We start from the raw sequence: 25,747 nt of genomic DNA, 5'->3' as shown, positions 1-25,747 counted from the left end.
ACGACGTCCTTTTTCAGTAACTCGTTCAGCGGCGCTATTTTTGTGGAGAGGCCAGGGAGGAACTTTCCGCAGAATGTCACCATTCCCAGAAACGACCTTAACTGTTTTGAGGCTTGCGGTTTAGGTGCATCGAAGATCGCTTGAACGTTTTTTACCAAAGCAGAGGTCAGGGAGGAACTTTCCGCAGAATGTCACCATTCCCTCGCTGCCGCCCATACAGACACTCCATCCAGTGTTGCTCACTCTGTGGTGACATTGGGCACAGACGGGATATCTGCCCTAATCCGGAGGTGACTGTGTGCGAGCGGTGTCATGAACGAAATCCTGCGCCGGAACACACGTGCACCCCAAAATGTAAGCTGTGTGGACTCGACCACCTGACGGCTAGCAAAGACTGCCGTAAGAAGCTCCGCCCACCACCGCCGCCACTTCACGTCCGGGAGCGCTTTGCTCGGACTACGCCGACAGACTAGCGGCAGCCTCATCACCAGGTTCCAGGAGCTCACCCACCACCTCCCCCTCACACGCAGGCCAACACCCAACGACGCCACTTCCCTTCGCAACAAGGAAGGTGGTCCGCCATTGTCGCTTCCCCAGAAACGGCCCTGAATGATTTCCCCCCATTGCCCGCACAGTTAGCCTCTGTGGAAGATAAAAACAGCCGCATCAAAACACTAGAACGGGAGAATGCGCAACTAAGAAAACAACTTGAACTGCAAGCGGAACGCACCGAGAAGTTAGAACGTCGTATAGAAGAGCTAATGTCCCACTTAGAAATAATCACGAATGCACCGGCGCACAGTGCTGTGCAAGCAACGCCCACTCCGCACCCAACGCCACAGCCCTCCGTGTTTCCAACCCTACAAGATATTGGAAGGCTCGAAAGATTAATTCACGAGCTTGGCCAAAAAATTGAACACCGTATCGATCCGATTGAAAAAAGGCAGGAAGCCAACGAGACAGTCAAGCGCAAGACGCGAAAGAAGACCAAGCAACCCGCCCCCAGTGACCCACCTAGAATTACGCCCTCCGACGATGAATGCGAACAGTACCATAGTGGTGAACCCTAAAAGGTCTCCCCCAACACCACTGATGATTTGGCAATGGAATTGTCGCTCATACCGCGGCAAGCAAAATTCACTATCACTGTTTGCAAACGTACATTCACCGGCCGTTATCGCTCTTCAGGAAACTGGCACAGATCAGATAACGCTCAGCGGGTACACCACGTTTATCACCGATCCTGCCTCACGAACGGCCACTTTGGTCCAGACAACTCAGACAGCGCAGGCACACACCCTCCCCACAACTTTGGAGTATGTTTTCGTAGAACTTATCCCAAAAAAGAAGACACAAGCCAGCCTTTTCATCCTCAACATATATAGCCCCCTATCGTCACCCCTCAATGAAATTGACCGCCTCTTCAAGACCGTTAGACAAAGAACAAAAGGGCACGGACTGGTGATCATTGGCGATTTCAACGCGCATCACACAATATGGGGTTACCATAGGGACAACAAAAAAGGAAGGCAATTCCATGAAGCCATTAGACTAAACAATCTTCACTTGTGTAATACCCCAGATACCCCCACGCGGATGGGTAATAGTGTCTCACGAGACACTACTCCGGACCTTACGCTTACTTATGGACTCAAAGATCCAACGTGGGAATGCCTCACAGAAACATTGGGAAGTGACCATTATATCATACAGCTACAGCTCCCCCATCATGAGGCAGCAGCACAAAGAATAGGCACTGCCCGTCTCACCGATTGGAGAAAATTCCGGGAAATAACACCCACCAGTCCCATCCACGCGATTGAAGAATGGACAGCACAAATGTTGGAGGCAGCTAAAAAGCACACTAAGGAATTACCGTTAACCCAAGACAGCCCCGCAATTGACGCACACCTCTTACACCTATGGGAGGCCCGACGAGGGCTAACAAAACGCTGGAAAAAACGGAGAACCAATCGAAGACTTCGTCTTCGTATAGCCCAGATAACACTAGAAGCGGCAACATATGCCATACACCTCAGCCAACAGAACTGGTCGCAGTTCTGCACGAAGCTACAGGGTACCCTCGGCACCCGGCGAACGTGGCACCTGCTTCGGTCCCTTATGGGCAACAAAGAATCTAGATCGAACGCAGTCCATCAGCTCAGACGGCTTATTCATAATTATCAAGGCACAGAAGAAGAGCTCCTCGAGGAGCTCAAGAAACCGTGGCATGATACGAGCGACAAGACCCAGCCTCCCGCCCAACCGTACATGGGCACTCCCAATCCCGAAATGGACGCCCCCTTCACGCTTGTGGAGATAGAAGCAGCGGTTTACAACTTAACCAGGAACACCACGCCAGGCAAAGACAAGATTCGCAATAAGTTGATCCGGAACCTCGACGTCACTGCGTTGGAGGCCCCCCTAAATTATATGAACGAACATTGGACTGCCGGCACGCTGCCCCCCCCCCCCCCCCCCCAGTGGAAGCATGCTGACATCGCCCTAATACCAAAACCCGGAAAACCGCTTGCTCCAGGTAACCTCCGACCCATCTCCCTAACGTCATGTGTGGGAAAGCTCCTGGAACATATGGTGCAAAACCGCCTCTCTCCATATATCGAAGACCACGGCCATTTCCCGACCACCATGTACGGCTTCCGACCCCATCTCTCCACCCAAGATGTCCTCTTGCAACTAAAAGAAGAAATCATCGATCGGCTCACCAGCACACACAAGCGTTGCATCCTTGCCCTGGACATCAAGGGTGCTTTTGACAACATCTCCCACCAAGCCATCCTTCAAGGACTAACCTCTATCGATTGCGGACAACGAACCTACGATTATATCACGGCTTTCCTCACCGGTCGTACTGCAACTATCGGCATCGGACATCTCCGCTCGAACACATTTAAGACCATCTCCAAAGGCACCCCTCAAGGCTCCGTGATATCACCGCTTCTTTTTAACATCGCTATGAAGGACCTTCCACCACTCTTACAAAATATCCCGCATCTAAGGCACGCAATCTACGCAGATGACCTCACCCTATGGACCCCTACGGGATCCATGGGTGAGCAACAGGACGCCATGCAAAGCGCCATCGAAGAAACAGATCAATATCTCAGCGACAGGGGCCTTGAGTGTGCGCCCAAAAAATCCGCCCTCCTTACTCTCTGCACAAAGACAGCGCACCAATGTAAACGAAGCATCCCGGATCCGGAGATCACTATAGCAGGAAAACCTGTCCCCAACGTTCCCCACCTCCGTGTTCTTGGCCTCACGATCCCCCAAAACGGATCTGGTTCCCACACCATTGCACTGCTTCAACGGACACTCTCCCAACTCATGCACCTAATACACCGTGTATCAAATCGTAGATTTGGCATGCAAGAATCTGACACATTACGGATTGTACAAGCCATACTCATTAGCCGGGTCGCCTATGGCACGCCATATTTGTCCCTCAAAACAACCGAAAAATCGAAACTTAATATTGCCCTGCGCCAAGCATACAAGACCGCCTTAGGACTACCTCCCAAAACTTCAACAAAGAATTTGTTGCTACTAGGAATTCACAACACCTGGGAAGAGTTACAAAAAGCACATCACATCTCCCAGTTAGAACGCCTTAAATTAACACCTACCAGACAAGCCACACTGAGAAAGTTAGGCTACGCGACACCCTCCTTGCAAGACCACAAAGAACGAGTACCTCTGCACCTAAGAAAAGCCATTCGTGTAGCCCAGATCCCGAAGAACATGCATCCGGTTTACAATAAGGCTCGGCGCATCGCTAGGGCACGAACCATGAACACCAAATATGGCGATAGCCCAACTGCAAGATACACCGACGCGTCCCCGTATCCGCATAAGCCAGCCCATGCTGTATGTGTAACCAATGCAGCAGGGCAAGAAATGACCGCACTCACAGTCCGCACAACATCTACAGAAGCCGCCGAAGAAATTGCCATCGCCCTAGCCGCAACGACAGGCGACGATATAATCACAGTGCTCACAGACTCTCAGGCAGCGTGTCGGAATTACCTACGGGGACGCATCTCGAAAACAGCGCTTCGCATCCTCAAGTCCATCCCCCGGCTCCCCGAAGTACACCTAGTGTGGGTACCCGGACACGAACACCTCGAAGGTAATGAGGCGGCACATGCCGCTGCCCGCGCGCATACACACCGGGCCATTACCCGAGAGGGAACAACCTCACTTGTTGCCCCCACGACCGACCTGCTCATCAACTATGCCGACATACTAGCCCACTACCGTCACGACCGAATAAAATACCCGGCACCGCACCCAAGATTATCAAGAGATGAAGCCACCACCCTCCGAAGACTGCAGACCAACACATATCCCCACAGCACCCTTCTTCACGCCATCTATCCCGCTCAATACCCCGCCACTTGTAATTTTTGTCCTTCTCCCGGCAACCTTTACCATCAGGTATGGGAATGCCAACGAACCCCGGACCTCACACCCAAACCCACCCCATCCTACGAGCAGTGGATGGCCTGTCTGACCAGCCCGGACCCTGGGATCCAGCAAGACTTGGTGACAAGGGCCCGGATAGCCAGCCGTAGCCAGGGTATCCCGGACTAAGGATGCCCTCCACCGGGCGGGTGCCCTAACATCTGCACCTGATGCTCGATAAATAAAGGTTTATTCATCATCATCATCACCATTCCCAGAAACGACCTTAACTGTTTTGAGGCTCGCGGTTTAGGTGCATCGAAGATCGCTTGCACGTTTTTTACCAAAGCAGCTACCCCTTGCTCGCTGACTTGGTGCCCCAGGAAGTTCAGACTTGCCTTCAAGAACTCGTACTTTTCTTCCTCGATTCGGACGCTCTTGTCCTCCTATGCAGCGGTACGCTGGTTCAGATAGATATGGCGCCCAGGAACAGTGCCGCGAGACGCACGAGCGCGCGCTGGCTGTTGCCCGCTTTTTGTATCACCCATACAACACGTATCGCCCGCAGTCCGGAAATTTTTGCAGGGAGAAAGCCGTGGAGATGTGATTAAGAAAAGTATTAAATAGCAGAGGAGAGAAACACGATCCCCGTGGCACACCAGCCTTCAACAAACTCGATCGCGTTTGAAGTTTCCTGTAGATACAATTTGAGAACGCTAGAGAAAGAAATTTTGGAGTAAGAAAACAAATGGTGCACGAAAAGGCGTAGTTCTGCATTTTAGGAAGGCCTCTGCAGCATAAAGAAATGGCACATCGATAACAGGTTTGTGCAGAACGCCGGTGTAAGAGGTCAGAAAAGACTTCAACCAGAGGTTAGGTGCTTCTCCCTTTGGCAATGCAGTATTAGATTGGCGTCAGAAGGTTCAACTTTTGTGTGAAGGCGGCAATCCGAATATGCAGATGCTTTCTTAAAATTTCCCCGGCGCAAGAGAAGATGGAGGCTATGCGATAACATTCCAGTATTTTCAGGAGTTCCTCCTTTCAAAGTTGATTTAACAAGAACGGTCTCTTTATCACGGGTAATTACACCGAAACCAAGGATCTCATTAACTTTAGTAAAAAGCTCGTATTCAGTATATATAATGTTGCGGCGAAGGTCATCAATACGAATTCCATTAATACCAGAGACTTATATCATTTTAAGGAAACCAAATGGAGCGCAATGTGAGGAGAGGAAGAAACGCTGACGTGGCTGTACCTTTATTAGGACTGGGCCTGAACAATGCGAAATGATCATCACTTGCAATGCCCGATGAAGCAGCGAAAAACTTGTTAAAGTCGTTGACAACTGATTGAAGGTATGAACCAAAATGTTGCTGAAGAGAGTCAAGCTGGAATTTTTTTTATTTCCGCGTCATCTCAAAAAGTTATTGAACTTCTATGTTTCGCGTGCATTCGATCATAATTTATAAAACGTTTACTGAAAGTAGTGTAGTTTAGCAGGCCTAATGATCGCAGTGTCTTGGTTCCGAGGACTTTGAAACTGCGCTCAAACTTCTATGCTTTTGTTGCCCGATAGCAACACAGATACAACACACCCTTTTCCTTGATGGCAGTCATGAGGTCAGTATTAAATTAGGACGTACAAAGTAATTCGAACGACGGTTCGAATTACTTTGTATTTCGAACAGTCGTTCAAATTACAAACGTGCGATTATTATTTACGCTTATTATTCGTCATGCTTTACTGATTTCCGAACGAAATTTGAATATTTAACTTTTCGTTTCCGTGCCCCTTTAAAAGAGTCAGAATAATCGCCTTGGTCCTGGCCGGTGTCTCTGAGACAGCCATTGAGGCGATATCAGGACATAGCTGCGGCATGACGCTGGCGAACCGTTCTCCACCGCAAAACTGAAACTGAAAACTGGATGATTTCATCTAAAATCGTAGAAGAAACAATAATGGGATCATTAAAATTTAGAAAAAAAAACTATGTTGGTTGAAATCTGTGACTAGAAGAAACTTCAAATTAGAACTACGGAAATCTTTTTGATCTCGAGTTGTGGGTTTCGAAAGGGCAGGAGGTTTCTTGCGATTTTTGCGTTTTTCATTTTGGAGTCTCGAAACGTTCAGGTTTTTTTTACAGCCATACTAACTTTTTTTTTAATACGCTTTGAGATTTTGTATACGAGGGCTGAAATTCTCTAAAAGCCAGATTTTTATTTATTAAATAAACATTTTTCAATCGTGCACCCTTGAAAATAATGGGCAAGTTTGAATCGAGCTAGCTTTCGATGTGCCATTATTTAAGACATAAAAAACATATCAAATGAACGTTTACACCTACGCCTATTTAAATATTATAATGTTGTTAATTCAAGTGTAGTTTATATAAAAGAAACAACGCTGTAAACTTAAAAAGAAAAGCTAAAAATTGAAAATTCAAGAACATTTAAAAAAGTGTTGTTTATTTATTTTAATTTATTTTTATAAAAAGCTGTTTATGTGTTTGTAAATATTCTATAAATCTTCTCTGACATATATCGTTTCGTCATACTAAGCAGTCCGTTTAAAAATAGGACAAATTTGAACTTCCGTCCTACGAAGCATTGCCTCTGACAGTTCACTATTTTACTTCAATGTTTGTTATTTTGTAACAGTATCATATTTTTATTGATTTCCAGTGCACACACAGGTCGGTGAAACTTATACATTAATAGTATTTATCAAATAATATGGTAAGGGGTTGTACCAGACGTTCAGTTTTCTAACTTATATTCCGTTCACTCCGAAGTTGAAAGTGCGGTGGAAGCTACTTTCTCGTTCGTCCAGTCACACCTCCTTTGTGCCACGTGATCAGCATTCCGCCAATAACTACGCGCGGACAGCCAGAGTACGGTGATCAAATGGAAGCTGCTGATTGGTCCTGCGAGCGCGTAGCACTCACCGCACTGTCAGCTTAGGGGTGAACGAAGTACGGCAAGCTACAGAAATGGAAATACTCTTAAATTATTAGAAACTGTCTTAAATAATAATAGTATGTTATATGAGGTTTACGAACATATATACGACGTTCAAAAAGTTTTCCCTCAGATTATTGAGCAATTGTGATGGAAATACAGTTCAAAGCAACAGCCCGACGAGCTCGTCAATCTAGAAGATAAGCGTGTTCGTATTTTTCTTTCTTGAAACAAACTTCCTTTACACGAAAGCGAAGCTAGATTTGTTGAAACCTCCCAATCTCCATATATATTATTGGCACATCTATGTTTGCGAAACCAAACGTACGTTCCAAACCTCGAAGAATGATATGGGGTTAAACTAGCAGTTCTGGTAGCGTCACACTGCTTCGGCGCTTGTTTACACTTGTCTGCAATGTACACGCCTTCGCTAATTTCACCTTTTTATATTTTCGTTTTTCCTGTTGAGATATAAGTACCTTCAAGGCTCTCATAAGCTGAATTGAATCTTTCTCTTCGACGGAAAGTGGGAACGAAAGGGCAACAACGAGCCGAGAGGGACATAGACATGCCGCCAGCCTTTCTAACCTCTAGGAGTGTCGTATTCTCTCGTTAGATAGCTGTTGTGACTGTTTATTTACTACTTAGTAAGGACACGTTAACTATGAAGAAGATAAGAAACGACTATCATATTGTGAAATATGCACATGATAGGAAGAAGCTATAGTCCAAAAAGCGCTACTAGAGCTAAAGCTCTGGTACCGCGTCATCGCCTTTCCCTTTCGTTATGTTTCGCTGACAGGTTTTATGCTGTCCAGATATCTGTTATCTCATCTCAGTTTGTTATTCACTGTTTAATAAAACCAAGAGGGCGAAAAACTAACTTGCGAAAGCTTTTCGGTGACAATGCAGCCCATGTAATTGAATGAAGTTTACCCGCAGCTTTAATAATAATAATATTAATTTTAATATTAATACTAATATTAATAATATTTTTTTTTATTTTCTGTGTCCACAAACAACTTTTCAGTCTCCACTGTGGTGCACTAAAATACTAACCACAAATACCAGAAAAACTAAAATACTGTCACGAATCACAATGAATGAGGCGGTAATAACTGAATAATCTAAAAGTTTAATGGGGCGAACTTGTGCCCAAAACAAACAAAACAAGAAGGGAACAACAAAAGAAAACAGCAGAGTGCCGCGGGCGTCGATGTCGGCGAAACCGCAGGATCGAGCGCTGGGGCGAGGCTTATTCCGGCTGGCCGCGCGGAGCCCCTTTTGTACACGCGTGGGCTTCTGGATAAATCGGCGTGGAAGGTTCGGCGTGTAAAACGTTCGAATCAGTACGGCTCTCGAATTTACCATAACATTACCTTAGAGTCAACGAAAATGCGTACCCGCGGCCAGGAGTCGAACCCTGGCTTTCTGCGTGGAAGACACGCGCGATAATCGTTAGGCCACGAGCGCGCTGCCTACTTAGTCAGCTGCGCTCACAGCAATACCAAATACAAATACCACAAAAAGGCTCGTTAAGATATCTAGGCGAAAGACATCCATTCATGAACAAGCAAAGATAAGCTCCCGAAGGCACATGAAAATATCCAGGTAATGTTCTTTATTGAAGGTGAAGTGAATCCTTGGCGAAAGGGATACAGGGGACCATGGAATTTCACCGCACTTTCCTCCTCTCTTCGGATTGCCACCGAAAGTCATCCCCAAGTTAGAGGGTCGATGAGCGCCTGTTGGGCTGGTCAATTTTTACCTCGGAGCGCTTAAGATGGCAGACATCTTTAGCAGAGGCAGACATCCTTGCCCTGATTACACCAAGAGGCACGAAGTAAAAATCGAATACGACCGACGCTTTCGCCAGTTCTCTGATCTAGACACCGGATTACTGAAACAACTACTACCTGCCGAACCAGCAGCATCCGTCAACGAGTACGGCATTGTTTGTTGACAAATTCCCACTTGGTGTGAATGTGCCGGAGAACTTTATTCTAAAAAAACAGTCCGATTAGTCAAAAGTTTCTTACTACACTAGAGCACTGGACGAAGGCGTTTTAGATCACCTCGAATTATCATTTGACAGCTTCTGTGAACAAAGTGAACGTGCGTTAGGTATTAACGATTTGTGTCTGTCATTTGAGAATTCCGTTCTCTACTGTATAGAAAGGTTTATTCCGACATGTGGCAAACAAATACGGGAAAATAATCCTTTGATTTATCGGGAGGTTTTGCATTTCAAACGTAAAATGAGCAGAATTATAATTCAAAACCAAAGAAACGACAAACCTAGTGCAACACAACTTCTACGGCAAATAAGGTCAATGATTCAGGAGTCAAAACAATAATTCCATAATGTGACTATAGGTAAATGTTTGACGTCCGATCCTAGGAAATTTTGGCGATGTAAGATTAAATCAAAACAGCAAATAATACCATAACACAGAACGGAACAGAGATTGATGACCCATTAGAAAGGGCCCGCTCATTCAACGAATTCTTCTCATCAGTGTATAATACGGATATTAATCAAAATCCAAGAATAGAATTCTTAGAGAAAAGCTTTCCGAATGTTGCAATGTCTAAAGAAGGCATCTCTGCTGTATTGCTTAACCTTGGTACTAAAAAATCGGTAGGGCCTATATATTCTTAAGTTGAGCTAGTTGGTGCATTACAAAGATAGGGCCAGCTCCCAAGTTCTCGAGCCGTCTGCTCGTTTCCAAGTTCAAGCTGGCCCTACCCTAGTGACCATATATAATTCCAAACATATTCTTGAGATGGTATGTGGAATCTTGCTCAAATTGCTTGCTAGGAATTTTTAATAAATCAATTGAATTAAGCCAAATCCTGACGATAGGAAAACTGCATGTAATAGTTCCAATCTTTAAAGCAGGAGATTCCTATTGCGGCAATTACCACCGCCCGGTGTCAATTTTGAACAGCAGTGCAAAATTGATTCAGTGCATTTCGTTGAGGCATATTGGCTCGTATCTCGAAGAGAATAACTATTTTAATCAAGGTCAACTTGGTTTCAGACGCAATCTATCTATAGTTACGCAGCTGGTACTCACTGTGAATAATTTCGCAATGTCAATTGACTCCGGATATCAGACGGACGTAATTTTATACATTTTCCAAAGGCGTTTGACCGCGTCCATCACGGAAAGCTACACCACCACCTGAGATCCTCATTAAACAATGGAAACCTTTTAAAATGGTTAAAAGAATATTTAGATAGCAACAAACAATTTGTACTACTACAGGATTCCCCCTCATCTACATCAAGAGTATAATGCGGAGTTTCTCAGGGAACAGTGCAAGTCTTAAACAGAAGTATAGAGTAGATTTCAGTATGGTGTGATGATTGGAAAATGTCTCTCAATAACCGAAAAGGAGCACATATGGCGATAATAAGAAAGAGAAACCCACTGAATTTTAATTACACTCTTCAAGGAGCAGAATATAAAACGGTATGGGAACACAAATACCTAGGAATAATCTTAACTTCAGATCGACGTTGCCACTCGCATATTAATTTTATCTCCCTAAAAGCAATGAATAAATTATGGACATTAAAAAAAGAGACTGAAGGACTGCTCGAGAATAACGAAACAAACTGCGTACAAAATGTTTGTTAGGTCACTCGAGTATGCCAACGCTGTGTGCGATTATTGCACAAAATCTAATATTAACAATTTAAAAGTGGTTTAAAAGAAGGCATCAAGATTTATATTTAATAAGTGTGGCAGAAACACCTTAATATCGGAGCTTTATATAGAGGCCTGCATTCCGCTTTTACAAACACTTAGAAAGATATATCGACTGAAATTTATTTTTAATTTAATCAATGGGAACTGACACTTAGATTACCAAGATAACTTTCACTTGAACACGTCCAGGGTCCCAAAATAAATACAGTAAATCGATCCCTGAAATAAAGTGCAAGACTGACTGTTACAAATACTCTTGTTTCCCTCGTACTATCCGGGCCTGGAACGCGTTACCCCAACGTATTCTCTCTTCAAACTCTTGAACATTGCTTCTCGCCTTGATAAACTAATTACCAGAGTTTTGAGGCCTTGACACCCCTTAAAAATTTTGTTTTTCTCTTCGTTTGTTCCTGATTATATATGGGATGTGTTCTTTTGTTGTTGTTTTTGCTGCGCTACCACACTTTGTGCTTGCTTTATCGTAAACCTTGATCGATGTGTATTTCCTACCTTGGCTCCCCACGGCTGCCGGTAGTAACAATAAAATAATAAAAGTAAAATTAAACTGCTTCGCAATATTCACAGTAATCTTTATTATTTTGTCGGAACGCTAGACTCCGTGTGACGGTCACCAAATGAAGTCCAAGTTCCACACGAGAAAGTGATTGCCCAAGACGTAATAGAGGTCTTCAGTGCAGCGAACGTCAGCGTTTCACCTTGAAACTTTCATTTAAAAAAAACAACAAGAAAACTTAGCGACAATTATTTTAGACGAAAACAAGCCTAAGCAGCGAAAGATTTTTCAAAGAAGATCGGCCGAACGTTGAGTGACTTTTACAAGACAACTCACACTGCTGAACAGCGGCATTAGAATTAAACTTGCGTTAACTATGCTGCTACTTGAAGACCGCTCACGTGAACAGCTCGTCCGTCCAGGAAGTGTCAAAAATGGACCCTGTTGACTCCCGGGCTGACAAAGGAAATTTTGGCTCTGATTTCTGAAGTAACAATGCACCTTCTTGACGTGTCGAGACTGAAAAAAACAGAAAGCTGTTTGGGCAGTCGTTCTCTCATCAAAGTCACTCCATACGCAGCAAGTATCTTGAGCTTGCCATGAAACACTACACGTAGGGCGCTAAGGATTATTCAAGAGAAATCACCAGCAAAAACGATTTTACGTGCTTATTCTGATGGAAAGAAAACTCTACATCGCAACAAAGCTTCCTAACAACTTACGCTGGATGTTCAAGAACATGAAGGCGGCTCGTCCACACATCGAGATTGGGCTAACAAAGTTACTCACTCCGACCCAAATGGGTAATAAAACGCCCAGTGCACGATGAGTGTCTAAATTTATTGTGCAAACCTCTCTCCGCCTGGCAGCAATAGCAAACGTAGGCGGCCAGGGATTATGTCTCGAGGACATTTATAAACTTTGCCTGTGTGCTAAACCAATTGAGAAGTGTGTTTTGCTTACCTGCAATGTGTGTCCAAAAGGAGATGGTTACACCCTTTCTTCATTTTCAATCAAGGACGACTAAGAAATTGAAATGGCACTGTGGGAATTCGACTAACTGATAAAGAAACAAATGGAAGTCACGCTTTTTGCAATGAGCTCAGAACTACCGTAAAAAAGTACCTCCACCGTTCTTTCATCTGACGTGCTGAGCGGCTTGCTGCAAGCTTAGAAATGTCGCATCTTAAGGCTCGTACTTTTGTATTGCATTTTTACTTTGCGGAATACTAGAGCTTCGTTCTTCCGCGAGTGGCACAAGGCTTACTGTGGAAGAACCAAATGGTGTCCCTATTCACCTGCGTCGCAACAACGAACCGAAATACTTGCAGCTTCGGAGTCGTCAGCGACGACATCGTGCATGATAGAGCACACGCAGTGTTCACTCTGGGCGCTTTTGAAGCGTGGCTGCAATAAAACAATTTGACATTTACAAAACTTTTCCACATCTCCGATGGGGCGGCCAGTCATTTCAAAACTGGGTTTTAACTGTACGAGATGGCAAAAAGAGAACTGGGGACTAAGCAGGTTTTTTTCAGCTACGGGGCACGGGAAGACTGCATGTGATGACGTGGGGAGTCCTCAAGCACCAAATTACTTTGCAGAACATTATACCCTAGAAAATAGAAACCATTGGAAGGGCCGATAATTAGTCAACTAGTCAATGGCATGGTCAATGTTGGCCTTAAAAAGGCCTCGACGAAATCATGCCAGCATTATATTACTGTGGCTGTAAACATCCTGAAAATTATAAAACAAGGGGGTGATGCTGACAGGCAGTTAAGGGAAGGACAAAAAAAAAAGTGGTAATCATGCCTTATATTCAACACTTTTCCCGTCGGCTGAAAAGAAAGTCGGAACCGAGAAACTTCAACTGTACTTATTTCGGCCCCTAAAAGCTGCTCATTTTAAGCAAAACAGTTAATACCGATATCAACCCACAAGTACGCTGTAAAAAAAGACACCGCAGAATGTTTTCTTCCACAGAAAATGTAGTTTATTGTTTTCCTCTTCAATGTGGCAAGAAATATAGAGGGCAAAATGGGCATTGCTTGAATTAACGGTAAGGAGAATATTACTATAATAGACACAAAGTAATATCCGGCCATTTATGTCTACACTTTCGCGGTTGCTGTTGTGAGGCTTAATTTAGGCGAAGTTCTATTATAGGTACAAGTAGCCAGAAGCTTACTAGAGAGATCATTGAGGCAGAAAGAATTGCACGGCTTAAACATGCATTTGTCAGGGAGCCACCTTGATGGTATGCAACAAAGAGCTATACTTTTTGACACGTGGAGAGTTGAGAGGCCAGTGATTTACAGAAAATATTGTTGCGCGTTTCGCGAAGACGAACACGAAGCAGTTTTTCAATCGTAATTCCTCGCGCAGGACCCCAAAATAAAATTGAGTCGCAAGTCAGCTCTGTGTGCCTCTTGGGTGCGTGTCCGGCGTGTGCTATTGTTCTCTGAGCGCTGTTGTTCATAACCAATCAATCAATCAATCAATCAGTCATTCAATCCATCAATCAATCAATGTTTTTATTCATGTGCCTAGGAACAACCTTACGGTCTTGGTCCAGGTGCACTGAATAAACATATCAGGTATAAAATGGTATAAATCAATAGTCCAGACAACACAAACAACGTACAAGCCCTAAAACAAAAATGCACTTAAAGTTTACAAGAGTAAACACAAAGTCATAACACACTATAACCTTGATGGCACTACAGCCCCTACCAATCGTTAGATAGAAAAAAAAAGAAATCCAAAGTATGGAATTCGGGTGTGAACACCGCGAGTTAGTGCATACAGTTCAAACTTCAGTGATGATCTTTAAAGTTTTTACAAACTGCAGCGTAATATTGTTAAATATATCGAGTGTTTCAAAAAAAGAGGAATTACACGTCTGCACCAATCTGGGCATAGGATCAGGGAGGTTACGCAGACGCCCATTGAAGAAGAACGTATTGTGCCTTGTTATTTTTAGAGGAAGTTTTAAGAGCAGTCTCAACGTCAATACTGTGCAATCAGTGACGTCGTGGACAAGTTTGTAAAAAAAAATAAGATATCGGCAAGTTCTCTCCTACGACGACAGGTAGATAGTGCCACGCTACGCTGAAACCCCCTGTAGTTGCGCAGATAATGTAAAAAAGAGAAATCAAAAGAGCCTACTAGTTTGATTTTTTTAAATTAATTAAAAACTTCAAATATATTTCGATGGTCCATCCAAGGCCGAGTCAAAAATGTTTTCAACTATCAGCCCTGCTAAAGTCTTCATTAACGGAATTTTAAATGTTTATAAACTTAGCGAATAAACATTTTTTTGCTGTTCGGACATTCTTACAACATATTCAGGATGTTCAATAGGTGACAGATCCGTCATGGGATGTCTGACACCTGCCGTCCCCAAACATTTGGGAAATTGAATTGAACGGTCAGGAGAAGTGACTCAACAAGTTCAGCTCGTCGAATGCCAGACAACACTTGATGGACATATTTTTATTCGGTTGAACAGATGCGTTTTTCAAGTAAATTCGACATCCACATCCCTGCACTTGGGTGACTTCTATGACATGTTTTATACCCCATTAGTACCACCCTTTTTGTTGTAATAAATTATTTTAAATAGATATTTGAAAGGAGTTTCTGGTAAATTTTAATCTCCTATGACCATTAAACCACCAGGACGCCTATTCCTAAGTATTACTGTCCCGAGTGTCTTAAGTATTGTTGTTCAGAGCTGTGTAACTGGTTCGAAATTTACTTATCCTCTTGTCCAAACAGTGTTCGTATTCATAACAGTTATTTCAACCTTTTTTTCTCAACATCTGGTGTCCCTCAAGGATCTATTCTTCGCGTCCTTTTGTTCTTAATATTCGTTCACGATCTAGCTGCCTGTGTAGATAGTGGTGAGTTACTGATGTTTGCTGATGACATCAAGCTTTTCATTCGTGTAAAGTTTCTTGTTGACTGTCATGTTCTGCAACATGATGTCGTACGTGTTGTCCAGTAGTGTTCACCGAACAGCTTATCACTGAATCCCCTGAAAACAAATGCAGTGACTTTCTGCAGGCATCGCAGTATAGTACACTATGATTACATTATAGACGGAGTGACAATCAAGCGTGCACCTGCTGGAAAAAACCTTGGCGTGTATCTGAATATTGCATTCAAGTTTACTGCTCACGTGTCGTTTATTGTTGGTAGGGTGGCGATAATGTTGGGTGTTATAAGCCGTATTACTCAGCCATTCAAGAACCCGGCCTCCATAATTCGTTTAGTTTGTGCCCTAGTTAGGTCTAGGCTTGAGTTCGGTTCTGTGGCATAGAATTCGTTAACAAGAACACGAGCAATGACCGTTGAAAATGTGCAGCACAAGCAATACGCATCGTTTATGATCGCTACTTCCAACACCGTTTCTATTTTGACTACACTTTTCTGCTTAATAAGATTTGGTTGATACCATTGACCAATACAAGAGCAGAGCGCGACTAAGGTTTTCTGTACAAAATTGTAAATAGCGTATTTGACAGTGGTTCGCTCTTACGTGATGTAAATATTGATGTCCCTCCTCGTTCCACTAGAACCCGCAGTACTTTCGGCATTCACGCCATCTCTAAACCATCTCTTCGGTCACGGATACAATCTATGTTTATCCATATCGAAAATGCTTAACTTTATATATACAGTGAAATTAAGGTGTTCAGGAACGAAGTGAAAGTGCTTGTTGCCGAACTGTAAATATTGTGTGTTTGTTGCTTTGTGTCTGAAACCCGCAATTGTGGTTTTCTTTATTTCATTCATATTTATATATGTCTGCACCAAATAGGAGAGCTGCATGGTTGTTCTTAAACACGCAAAATAAAATAAATTGAAAACAATTAAAAATTATGGCGAAACGTCTGCATTTTATCAACCGTGTTTATACATCAAATGTTTTGGACTTTCTGTAACAACCATGCGACGCATTATGGCGGCAGGAGTAAAAAAACGTCATGGTAGCCATGCGAGAAGGTTCAACATATATTCAGCTTTATTTAATTTTCAAATAACTGGGAAGTGATAAAAACATTGAGTTATAAGTTAATCCCCGAAATTTTCATTGTGAAAATGAAGGCCGAAAGAGTTCTCGAATGCACGGAGTTGAATAGCACCGGCTACCGAAAACGGGCAAAAACAAACACCATTTTTCCATTAATCTCTTCAGAGAATCACCTATAAGTTTTGAATTACATAACGAGAAGTTCCAAAAATTTGACATCTGGTTCTTACCACTAGCGCTACATTTGGGAGGAAAATGAGGTCGTGCAAAGCTTATTTTCACACACAAAAAAAGAAAAAAACTTATGGAGGCGGGGGGGGGGGGGGGGAGGGTTGGCAGATTGTATATTTTTCATCCATGTTTATACTCAGTATTGCCCGCAGGGGTAGGTTTCAGGCGAAGGAAAACTTATTTTAATGAGAATTCGTACCCGGGGCATACTCTCTGCAACTGGCGCATGGTCCGAAAGGGAGAAACTTCTTGTTTACTGGGTGTCTTAAGAAATGCTTGATATACATTATATAATATTAGCGACGATCCTTGTATTATACAAAAATCCTCATTAGCATAATCTGACATTTACAAAATCAATCATGTCTCCCCATAACGCCTAGGGGACGCCGAGTTTACTCAACTTTAGATAACGCCGGGTTTAAGATCCTCCGATCTTAAACCCAGAGATATCTTGAATGCTATGCTTGCGACCGTCCACATAATTGTAAATGCATGAATGTTCGCGGCGATCACTACAACATTCTTATAGCAGATGGACTGTGTACTTAGAAATACAACTAATTGTCGAATGCAAATCGACAACGCGTTATTTGCTGTAATACTCGGAAACAGGCCCCCAAGGGATACAGCTAAGTAGAATGAAATTAAATATGTATTCATTACAATCATATAAATTTATTACAATTTTGATTGCCGGGAAAATTGAAGGATTATTGTTACGTTGATGCTGGGAAGGCCGTATGACGATATCTGCCTTATCTGTACTTGTCCGTGCTTCGTTCGTAATTCTTTAATTCTCTACACGCTACTGTGACAAATCTTCTATATCACGGATTTGTTTCTTTTTCTAAAACCCAATTACACAGATTTGGGATGGGAAAGTTTCATATGCCATCTCCACACTCCGTGAGAACACTTGACTTTGCACAAACATGGCTAAGTATTCGCCCAGTTCTAAAAAAAGCAAACAAAGATCATATTCGGTTTTGGATTAAAAGAAAATATCATTCACATTGCCAATAAAAAAACGTTTAAACGTTACATTATTTCCGCCGAAAAAAGGATGTTTACTTCATAGAAAAAGAAACAATGAAAAAGTATTTCGAAATAAAAAAAATACAAATAAAAAAAAAACAGCACTTTAGCCATGATTGTGTTACAAGTAACCCCTGTTGTTGAGGCTTTTTTATATGAAAGACCGATGGTAAGCAGCTCAAATCTGGCTCACTATTAGCTAACATAAAACAATTGTACTTTTCGAAATTTTCAATATTCGGCCTGTGGCCAGGTATTCAGCTTGACGCCAAAGTTACGGTCGATAACTGTCTTGGCCAAAACGCTATCGTCAGGCCTTCGTCTTTGAGGTGACCGCTACCGACCGCGCGCTGCCGCCAGTAACTCCCGACGCAAAATTATCCTGATGCCGCAAACCTATCGTCGAAATGCGAAACTTAAGAGACTTGAAATGAATCTTCTATTGCTAAATGAGTGTGAAGGACAGGAACGCTCATGGAAATGACAGGAACCGAACGGCCGTTAAAAATACAGACAGAAACAACATTTCGTGCAGAAAACGTTTTAGTACACTCGGATAAAAAATATTCACAGAAAAGATTCCGTTATTATACTTTAAAACTAAGGAAACACGAATAGTCTCATCAAACCGCGACTAATTAAATGTAGCATACAACGTGGCGTGGAGAAACAAGAGCCAACGGATGCAGACGACACCCTCCGCTTCTGCTCGGAAAGCCAGTCCCAGCGCCAGTCCTATAGCGCGGCGGCTCCACTGGTTTTGCGCCACCGCTGCACGACTCCTGCGCTCCTCTGAACTCAGGCAGAACTAGTTCAGAACTTTCTGGTCGAATCGAACAGACCTAATGAACAGCGCCTCCCCCCAGTGACAGTTCGAACTAACATGGCCGCCTCTCCGTCGCTCGTGCTGGACCGGACGGCTTCATTACTTCGTTGCGACCAGAAAAGCAATTCTGTGCACTGTTTCCCCGCGTCCCAACTTCAAGCATCCAGAACAGAGAAAGAAGAATGGGAGGCTGCAATTTCCAGAACGCGCAAGCGACAAAGCAGCAACTCTGTCGATCAATACTCAAGCTAACCTACACTGCAGGCTAGACTTAGCGTCCCTCCGACCTCCATGTGGGGCGGGAGGGCGCTAACTCCCCGTAGAGTTTGAACGCGAGTGTGTTCAAACTCTACAGGGACCCTTCCTGTGTGAACAGCCTCAGCTTTGACCTCAATTGCTTCAGGAGAAGGAAAGGTTCGTCCCCTCATAGTTCTTGTGCCATTTTCGCAGTGGCGACCAGCTGTGCTGTTACGAGGAGCATGTTTAGTGCAGCCTCCGATCAAATCGACTGTTGGATGCAACCTCTCGTCGCACAGTGATAATTGCGTTGATCAGATCTGCTGTTTTGTCCAATATAGAGTACACATAAAGGCTTTTGGATTGCCTTTTCATTATGCAGCAGGTTTTTTCAGCTCTCCAGTTTCTCCAATTCCCCAGTTGTTTATTTTTATTGAAACGTGAAAGAAACGACAACATGAGTGTCGTCTTCCACTTTCTCTGAGGCGGGTTCAAGCGTAGAGTCTTCGTCAGTGTCGCCAGCGGCCTTCCGACGCCCCGCCTTGCTACTGAGAATCCGGAGTTTGAAATCGGATAGCTCAGGTGTATTCCTAGCAAAATAAAGGAGCAATGGCTCATTTCGAGTGCATTGAGCCGACGATACATACACAACTTCAGAGGCGGCCATGAGCCTAACTTGCACCCAATTGGCCAGTCTGTCCATTCCCATCCCTCCTGTCACTGTGCCTACCACCTTAGATGCCACAGAGAGTGAATTTTTGCTTGTTTTTGCTATAAATCGCCGAAAAACATTTTTTCTTTGTGTTACTAGGTTGTCTGAGTGCAAGTGCTAAACCAGCTGAAAAATCATTGCACAGTCCCTTTAAAGATGTCATTTTTAAACCAGCTCGCCCGCATCCTTAAGTTAACTTGAAAAACATGCATGTTAATTGCTTATATATTACACTTTACACTAAGTAGCCGTGGAAATGGCAAGACACTGGGGGAATACAGTGGTAGGGAATGAGGCACAAACACAATTTCAAATATGAATTACAGCATTTCGGCGAAATAGATCTGCTAGGTACGGAGCGTGACACTGTTAGAGTGTACTCTAAACGACCTAATTTTGTGGGCTCAATATTTATGAATTTTGCAAAGCGCTACTTTGAGAAATATTTCACAGTCATAGGCCTTCGCAATTAGGAGTCACAATCAATGTATTCATATTCATGGGGTAACTTATTCGTGTGACTAAATTTTCTCAATTTTTATTAAACCGACAATTTCTTGAAAATTAGCCCATCACAAAAATTAAATTGTTTACGGTGTTACAAAATGAGGTATATACAGCCAACTGTTTTTTTAGGCTGATTAATCTGCTCAAAGTCCTTGCTTGTAAGCAAAATTAAGACACAGTTTTAAAGAGATTTATGCGCATGGAAACTGGTCTGGTTGTTTCGATTTTATATTTAAACACAAAATAAATGGTTACAAGCACTCCTCATGCTTGCCAGGTTGAAGTGATGTAATCTGATTACAAGTGCCCGTGTTGCATGGTCATTCTAAAGAATGTTTTTTTTTTTAAATTGCAAAATGATGATGAAATATTTTGCTGCAAGGCGTGGAAATGAAAAGTTTATAGGTTAAAGATGTTGGAAAAATTTATTTTGAGGCAAATCTAGTTTCATAATGTGACCCCTTTAAAAAGATTGAATATCATGAAAAACAAATTCATACCAGCGTGCTCCAGCTCTCTTGGAGTGAACTCCTGCAGCAAGAGGATGTAGACCGCCTCCACTAGGCAGCGGAGATGTTTCCAGTAGAGTTTATCAATATCCCCAAGGTGCACGGTAGGCAGTAAAACACCAGCCACTGCTTCCACTCGCTTGCCTTCCAAAAGCTCCTGTCGCCGACAGGCCGAGGAAGGCGAGTTATGGAGTGCGGGGGCCGCATACTCAGCAGCCGCTTGTTTACTGCGGCCACTTTAGAGGGACTACCTGCAAGACAAGTGTAATGTTAATAAAGCAGAAGACCAGGAACAAATTCAGTCCTCTGCATTAGTGTCGCAAAGGTTTTTGATTACAACTGCCTTCTCAATCTATCTTTTACTGTAGTCACCTCATCTGGTCTGGCCGATCATTAACAAGATAGAAAAATCAATGACCTCGACGCAGAACAGACACTTTGGCATCGGGTCCCCTTGCTTCTTTACAATATGCTTCATCAGGAAAAACCTTGTTTATTTAAATTCAGATGGTAGGAACGAGCCCCACACCGTCCTGTGACTTGCATTATTCGCCCCTTTCACAACTGTTGCATAATGTTACCTAAACATTTTTGAAGTTGGCTTTTTCAGTTGAAATATCTATGTCTGAAAATGTGGATTGTTGAAATGGACAACTAGAACTGATCTGTTTCAAAGATGCAGTAAACATCACAAGGCTCACATTCTCGCTGTTTTTAGGAACCTGTCTAGTACAAAAGGAAAGGCGCCAGATGCTGCAGTCAGCAAAATGTCAGTAGCCCTCAAGGCACCCAAATTTAGACTGGTGAAGAGTGTGCTCAAATATTGCACTAAATCACTCTAAGCCCATCCTATGGCTATGCCCTGATAACAACTGCCTCTAAAGCAGTTGTTAGAACTTCCCTAGAGAGTGATGCGCATTGTACGGTCATTTTCTGACGGCACAGCTTCATTGGGCAGGACAATTATATAGCAAACAAGAAACAGACAAGCCTAAGAGAGGAGCTCTGACACCCACCGCTAGGTCACCAATGCTGAAAATATGAGCCCTTCGCGATTTTGTTGACTACAAAAAAAATATCAATCTCGTGCCCAACGAGGTGAGGGGCTTAGAGCGATAAACTGGTATCTCGTTCACCAAGCAAAAAAGACCCCCACTTGGCTGCCGCCATCTTGCACAATTTTGACCACTAGACATGTGACCCTACCAAATCCTGAGGCTTTGACGCAAAACTGAGCCGAGATTTGTATTGTGGAATTAACAGCGAAAATACGACAAGGAAGGATAGACAAGGGAGACAGGATAGAGCGCTGAACTAACAACTGACGTTTAATGAAAAAGAGAAAGAGGAAAAAGAACCCAAGAATGCTTTTAAAACATGCATAATAAAAACCCGCAAAAACATATGCTATAGCTTGAGTTGCCTTAAAATGAATTGCTAAGAATACCAAGCTTTAAGCTGCTCGCTTAAATGACTTGTTGAAAACGACTGAGTCCTGGGACGACGTGAATAGAAACTACGGTAGAAATAAGAAAGAGGAAGTTTACGTTTAAAATATTCACAGATGCTAAGGATCGTTAAAGATCGCGACTTAAAAAGTAAAGTTCTTTTGGTGACAAGGCCACGGACGGCGCGTTTACGCAGGCATCCCCACTGGACAGAATAACCTGTGCCTCGTAGAGCTCGCGAGTTCGTCGTTCCCCAAGGCGTTTCAGGATTTTTGTTTTCCTGAACAAGGCGGAGAACTGGCAGTCCCTGACATGTATGGCAAAGTGGCCTGCTGGCGGCGACTTTAGTGACACGGCATGTTCTCTTAGACGATCGTTGACACACCTTCCTGTCTGACCCACATACTCTTTCCCACAAGTACACGATATTTCGTATACGACTACACAATGGCATTCGACGTATCTTTGTTGATGTTGAACTCCGCACACACCCTGTTGCTGCGGCTTGTTGTTAATTTTCGGACACAACTTCTTTAGTTTGTCCGGTGCAGACAACACGACTTTGACGTTAAACTTCGATGCAATTTTCTTAAGGTTGTGGGAAATGCGGTGAATGTATGGAAGCACAGCCGGTCGGATATTTGTGTCCCCTTGTATCGTCTGTCGTCCCCGTGAGGTGATAATAGACTCGGCGACGTCATACAAGATGGAACTTGGATACCAGATTCTTGGCGCTGCACTTGATCATGAAAGCTTTCCCCCGCTGATTGTACACAGGATTTCTTTAGCGCCGCATTTAGAGAGTTTTTTTACAATTCCTCTCTTAATAACCTTCGAATGTTGCGAATCGTATTGCAGGAGGCCTTTCTTGGACCTTGGGGCGTACTCCCAACAAGTATGATGTTCAAAGAAAGACAGTCGTAGATCCAAGAATTGAAGGACGGTGTTAACCGGTAGCTCATGTGTGAACTTGAGCCCTTGTTTTTTTTTTCAAAGGAGGTGGATTGTATGGTGTAAAATATTTGTAATTCGTTGTCTGCCGGACGTTGTGTGAGGAGAACCAGGTAGTCGTCCACGTACCTAAAAATACGGGAAACTTGGCCGATGGGAAGGGCATTAGCTATATCCCGATCACACTGCGATAGAAAAATATCGCAGAGCACCGGAGCCACGCAAGACCCTATACAAATTCCTTTCTTTTGCAAGTAAGTCTTGTCCTCAAACGCGACGACCCTGGCGGAAAGGTAGAATTGCGAAAGTTCTAGAAATGATTCTTCCGAAATTCCACATTCGCTTTGAAAGGGCGGTGTTCCCTTTGCCTCAATAGACTCTTTGACGGCTGCAAATAATTTTTAATGTGGGATCGAATAAAACATTCAAAATTATTTGCATCCCACATTCAATGATACCACACTTGCCGGAAACCGCACGAAACACTAGCAACAGCTGCATAGTGCGGCCGGTATGAGAGCGGCGACGTGACTGGCACAGACACAAAGATGGCGACATACTCAGGGGGCATTACTCGCCAGCCGCAGGTGAATAGACCCTATTGACACCATACGAACAGGCACAGACCAGACTAACTGAGTGCATTGCCGCCATACGCAGTAGCAAATTCCTGAGCAAGAGGCCATTGCGAGAATTTGAGCTTCAAGGATGCCTAACATTTTGAATTCTGCAAAGCGATCCCCGGATCAGCATGGACCTCTTCATGTGTCACTGCATACACCAGTTTAAACGAGTGGTGTACTGCATTCCTATGCGTATGACAGTAGAAGATTCTTGCTATACTGACAACTGAAAAAGAACAAGCCATGGTCATCTTCCGCGTGAAGGTGACACTGAGGGGGGTTCATGCGATACGCTCGGTGGACTCTGATGACTGAGTGGGGGGGGGGGGGGGGGGCGCATTCGACACTGATGGGGTGGAATGCTGCTCTTTAGACTAGGCCGACTCCTTTGGGGGCCCGTTTTGCAACCCCGATACGATTGGGCGGAGATTCAGTATTAGTGCCAGCGGAAGTGCTAACAGCCAGTTTGTTCTTGCTTGTGTTGCTTCGATCACAATGTTACTATCTTGCTCGCTTGAAGCTGCTGAAAATTGGAGTGAAACAAATTGTGGTGATCGTCGAGGTTTCACAGATGTTGCCTGCAATATAAGTTTTCAGAACGTAAGTGAACTGTTGTAATTTTGTCTTACAGAAACGCTGAAGGACCTCCTTGAGGAGATGAAGAGGAAGCACATCCCAGTGCCCCTGATTTTAAATGGGAACTTCGAGGTATGTACGCAGCTTGGTTGCACAGCTTTCTAGCATGAGTAAGGTAAATTTTAAGCGCTCCCACTGTAATTGCAGGTATTCTTGGGTGTTTAAAATTAATAGTTCTCTTGCGAAATCCCCCAAGCGCCTTGGCCCGCGTGCGAGGAATTAGGGGAGAGACTGTCCCTCGCCTGGCCGCTCTGCCTTGAGATCGCATTGCCTTGTCGCTTGCCTCCTCTTAATCCTCTGTTTTTTTATTTCATTACCCTTTTTTATCTATTCCAGTGTATTTTTTTATTGCTTCTAAGTATCTCTATTTTCTTCTGCGCATAATATTTCTTAACATAGTATTTATGTCTATGTTTTACCTTTTTCGACAGGAGTGCCGACGCACAACACGCCGCTTCACGCGTCGTTTCCCGGCTGTGTATTACCGTTGCTGCTGATTCCTATCGCGCTGTTAGCTGTTGATTTTGGTTCATTTAACCAGCGTGCAGTCGAAAGGAGCCGTTTATAAACACCCGCTCACATGTCATAGGAGTAGGCAGAGCTCTGAATCAACAATCGCGGCGCGAGAGCCCAGTGTGCTGTGCTTTAATCGCCCTCGCTCGCTCCGTTGACTCGCACTGTAGCGTATGCCTTTGAGTGCCGCTTACTTGAACAAAATACAGCACGCCGCTTTGTCGCCGCGAATCATTTGTCTGAATGTTTGCGAAGGTGAGGCATATGCAACGCTGCGGCGCCTGACAACGGCGTGCTGCGGCGCGATCCCTTCGCAAACGCCGACGGCGCAATGCGCGGCTTGAATGCGTAATCTATCTGCTAAGCGGTTGTCCGTTGCCAACGCCCTTTTTCAAGTGCAGAAATGTGTTGTCGCAAATCATTTGTTCGAATGCCTGAAAGCCGTAACACTGTTCGTCGTATCCTACGCTTCGGTGCCTGACAACTGCACGCAACAGCGCGAGCCCTTAGCAAGCGCCGACGGTTCAACGTCGCGACTTCTATGCACCTTTGGCATGCATTCACGATCAGTCTGCTTGGCGGCTCAATGTCGCGGAAGCCGCGACATTGAGCCGTTGGCGTTTGCGAAGGGATCGCGCCGCAGCGTTGCATATGCCTCAGCTTCGCAAACATTGGGACAAATGGTTCACGGCGTCAAAGCGGCGTGCTGTATCTTGGTCAAGTAAGCGGCACGCAATGGCATACGCTACAGTGCGAGTCAACAAAGCAAGCGGGAGCGCCCTAATCACAGCGCACTCGGCTCTCGCGTCGCGATTGTTGGTTCAGAGCTCGGCCTATACCTATGACATGTGCGGGG

The 25,747-nt window shown here is 44.0% G+C and overlaps 1 protein-coding gene across 1 annotated transcript; it reads left to right on the top strand.

Moving 5' to 3' along the window:
* Nucleotides 1-1,029: 1,029 nt before the first annotated feature.
* Nucleotides 1,030-24,543, top strand: LOC115327739. The gene is made up of 3 exons (XM_042289586.1): nucleotides 1,030-2,077; nucleotides 24,374-24,450; nucleotides 24,526-24,543. Exons 1-3 carry the CDS (start codon nucleotides 1,036-1,038, stop codon nucleotides 24,541-24,543), a joined length of 1,137 nt encoding a protein of 378 aa, XP_042145520.1. The 5' UTR covers nucleotides 1,030-1,035.
* The last annotated feature ends 1,204 nt before the right edge of the window (nucleotides 24,544-25,747 follow it).

The sequence above is a fragment of the Ixodes scapularis genome, unplaced genomic scaffold (genome assembly GCF_016920785.2).
Source record: "Ixodes scapularis isolate PalLabHiFi unplaced genomic scaffold, ASM1692078v2 PGA_scaffold13__105_contigs__length_92229423, whole genome shotgun sequence".
In the NCBI taxonomy this organism is placed as follows: domain Eukaryota; kingdom Metazoa; phylum Arthropoda; class Arachnida; order Ixodida; family Ixodidae; genus Ixodes; species Ixodes scapularis.
Note: the sequence above shows the minus strand (reverse complement) of the source record. Positions and strands in the feature narration are given on the sequence as shown.

Excerpts from the sequence above, each read along its gene's own strand:
- LOC115327739 (XM_042289586.1), top strand. The coding sequence starts at position 1,036 with ATGAATGCGAACAGTACCATAGTGGTGAACCCTAAAAGGTCTCCCCCA. Across the intron at positions 2,078-24,373 it reads GTTCTGCACGAAGCTACAGG|AAACGCTGAAGGACCTCCTT; the intron begins GTACCCTCGGCA and ends TTTGTCTTACAG.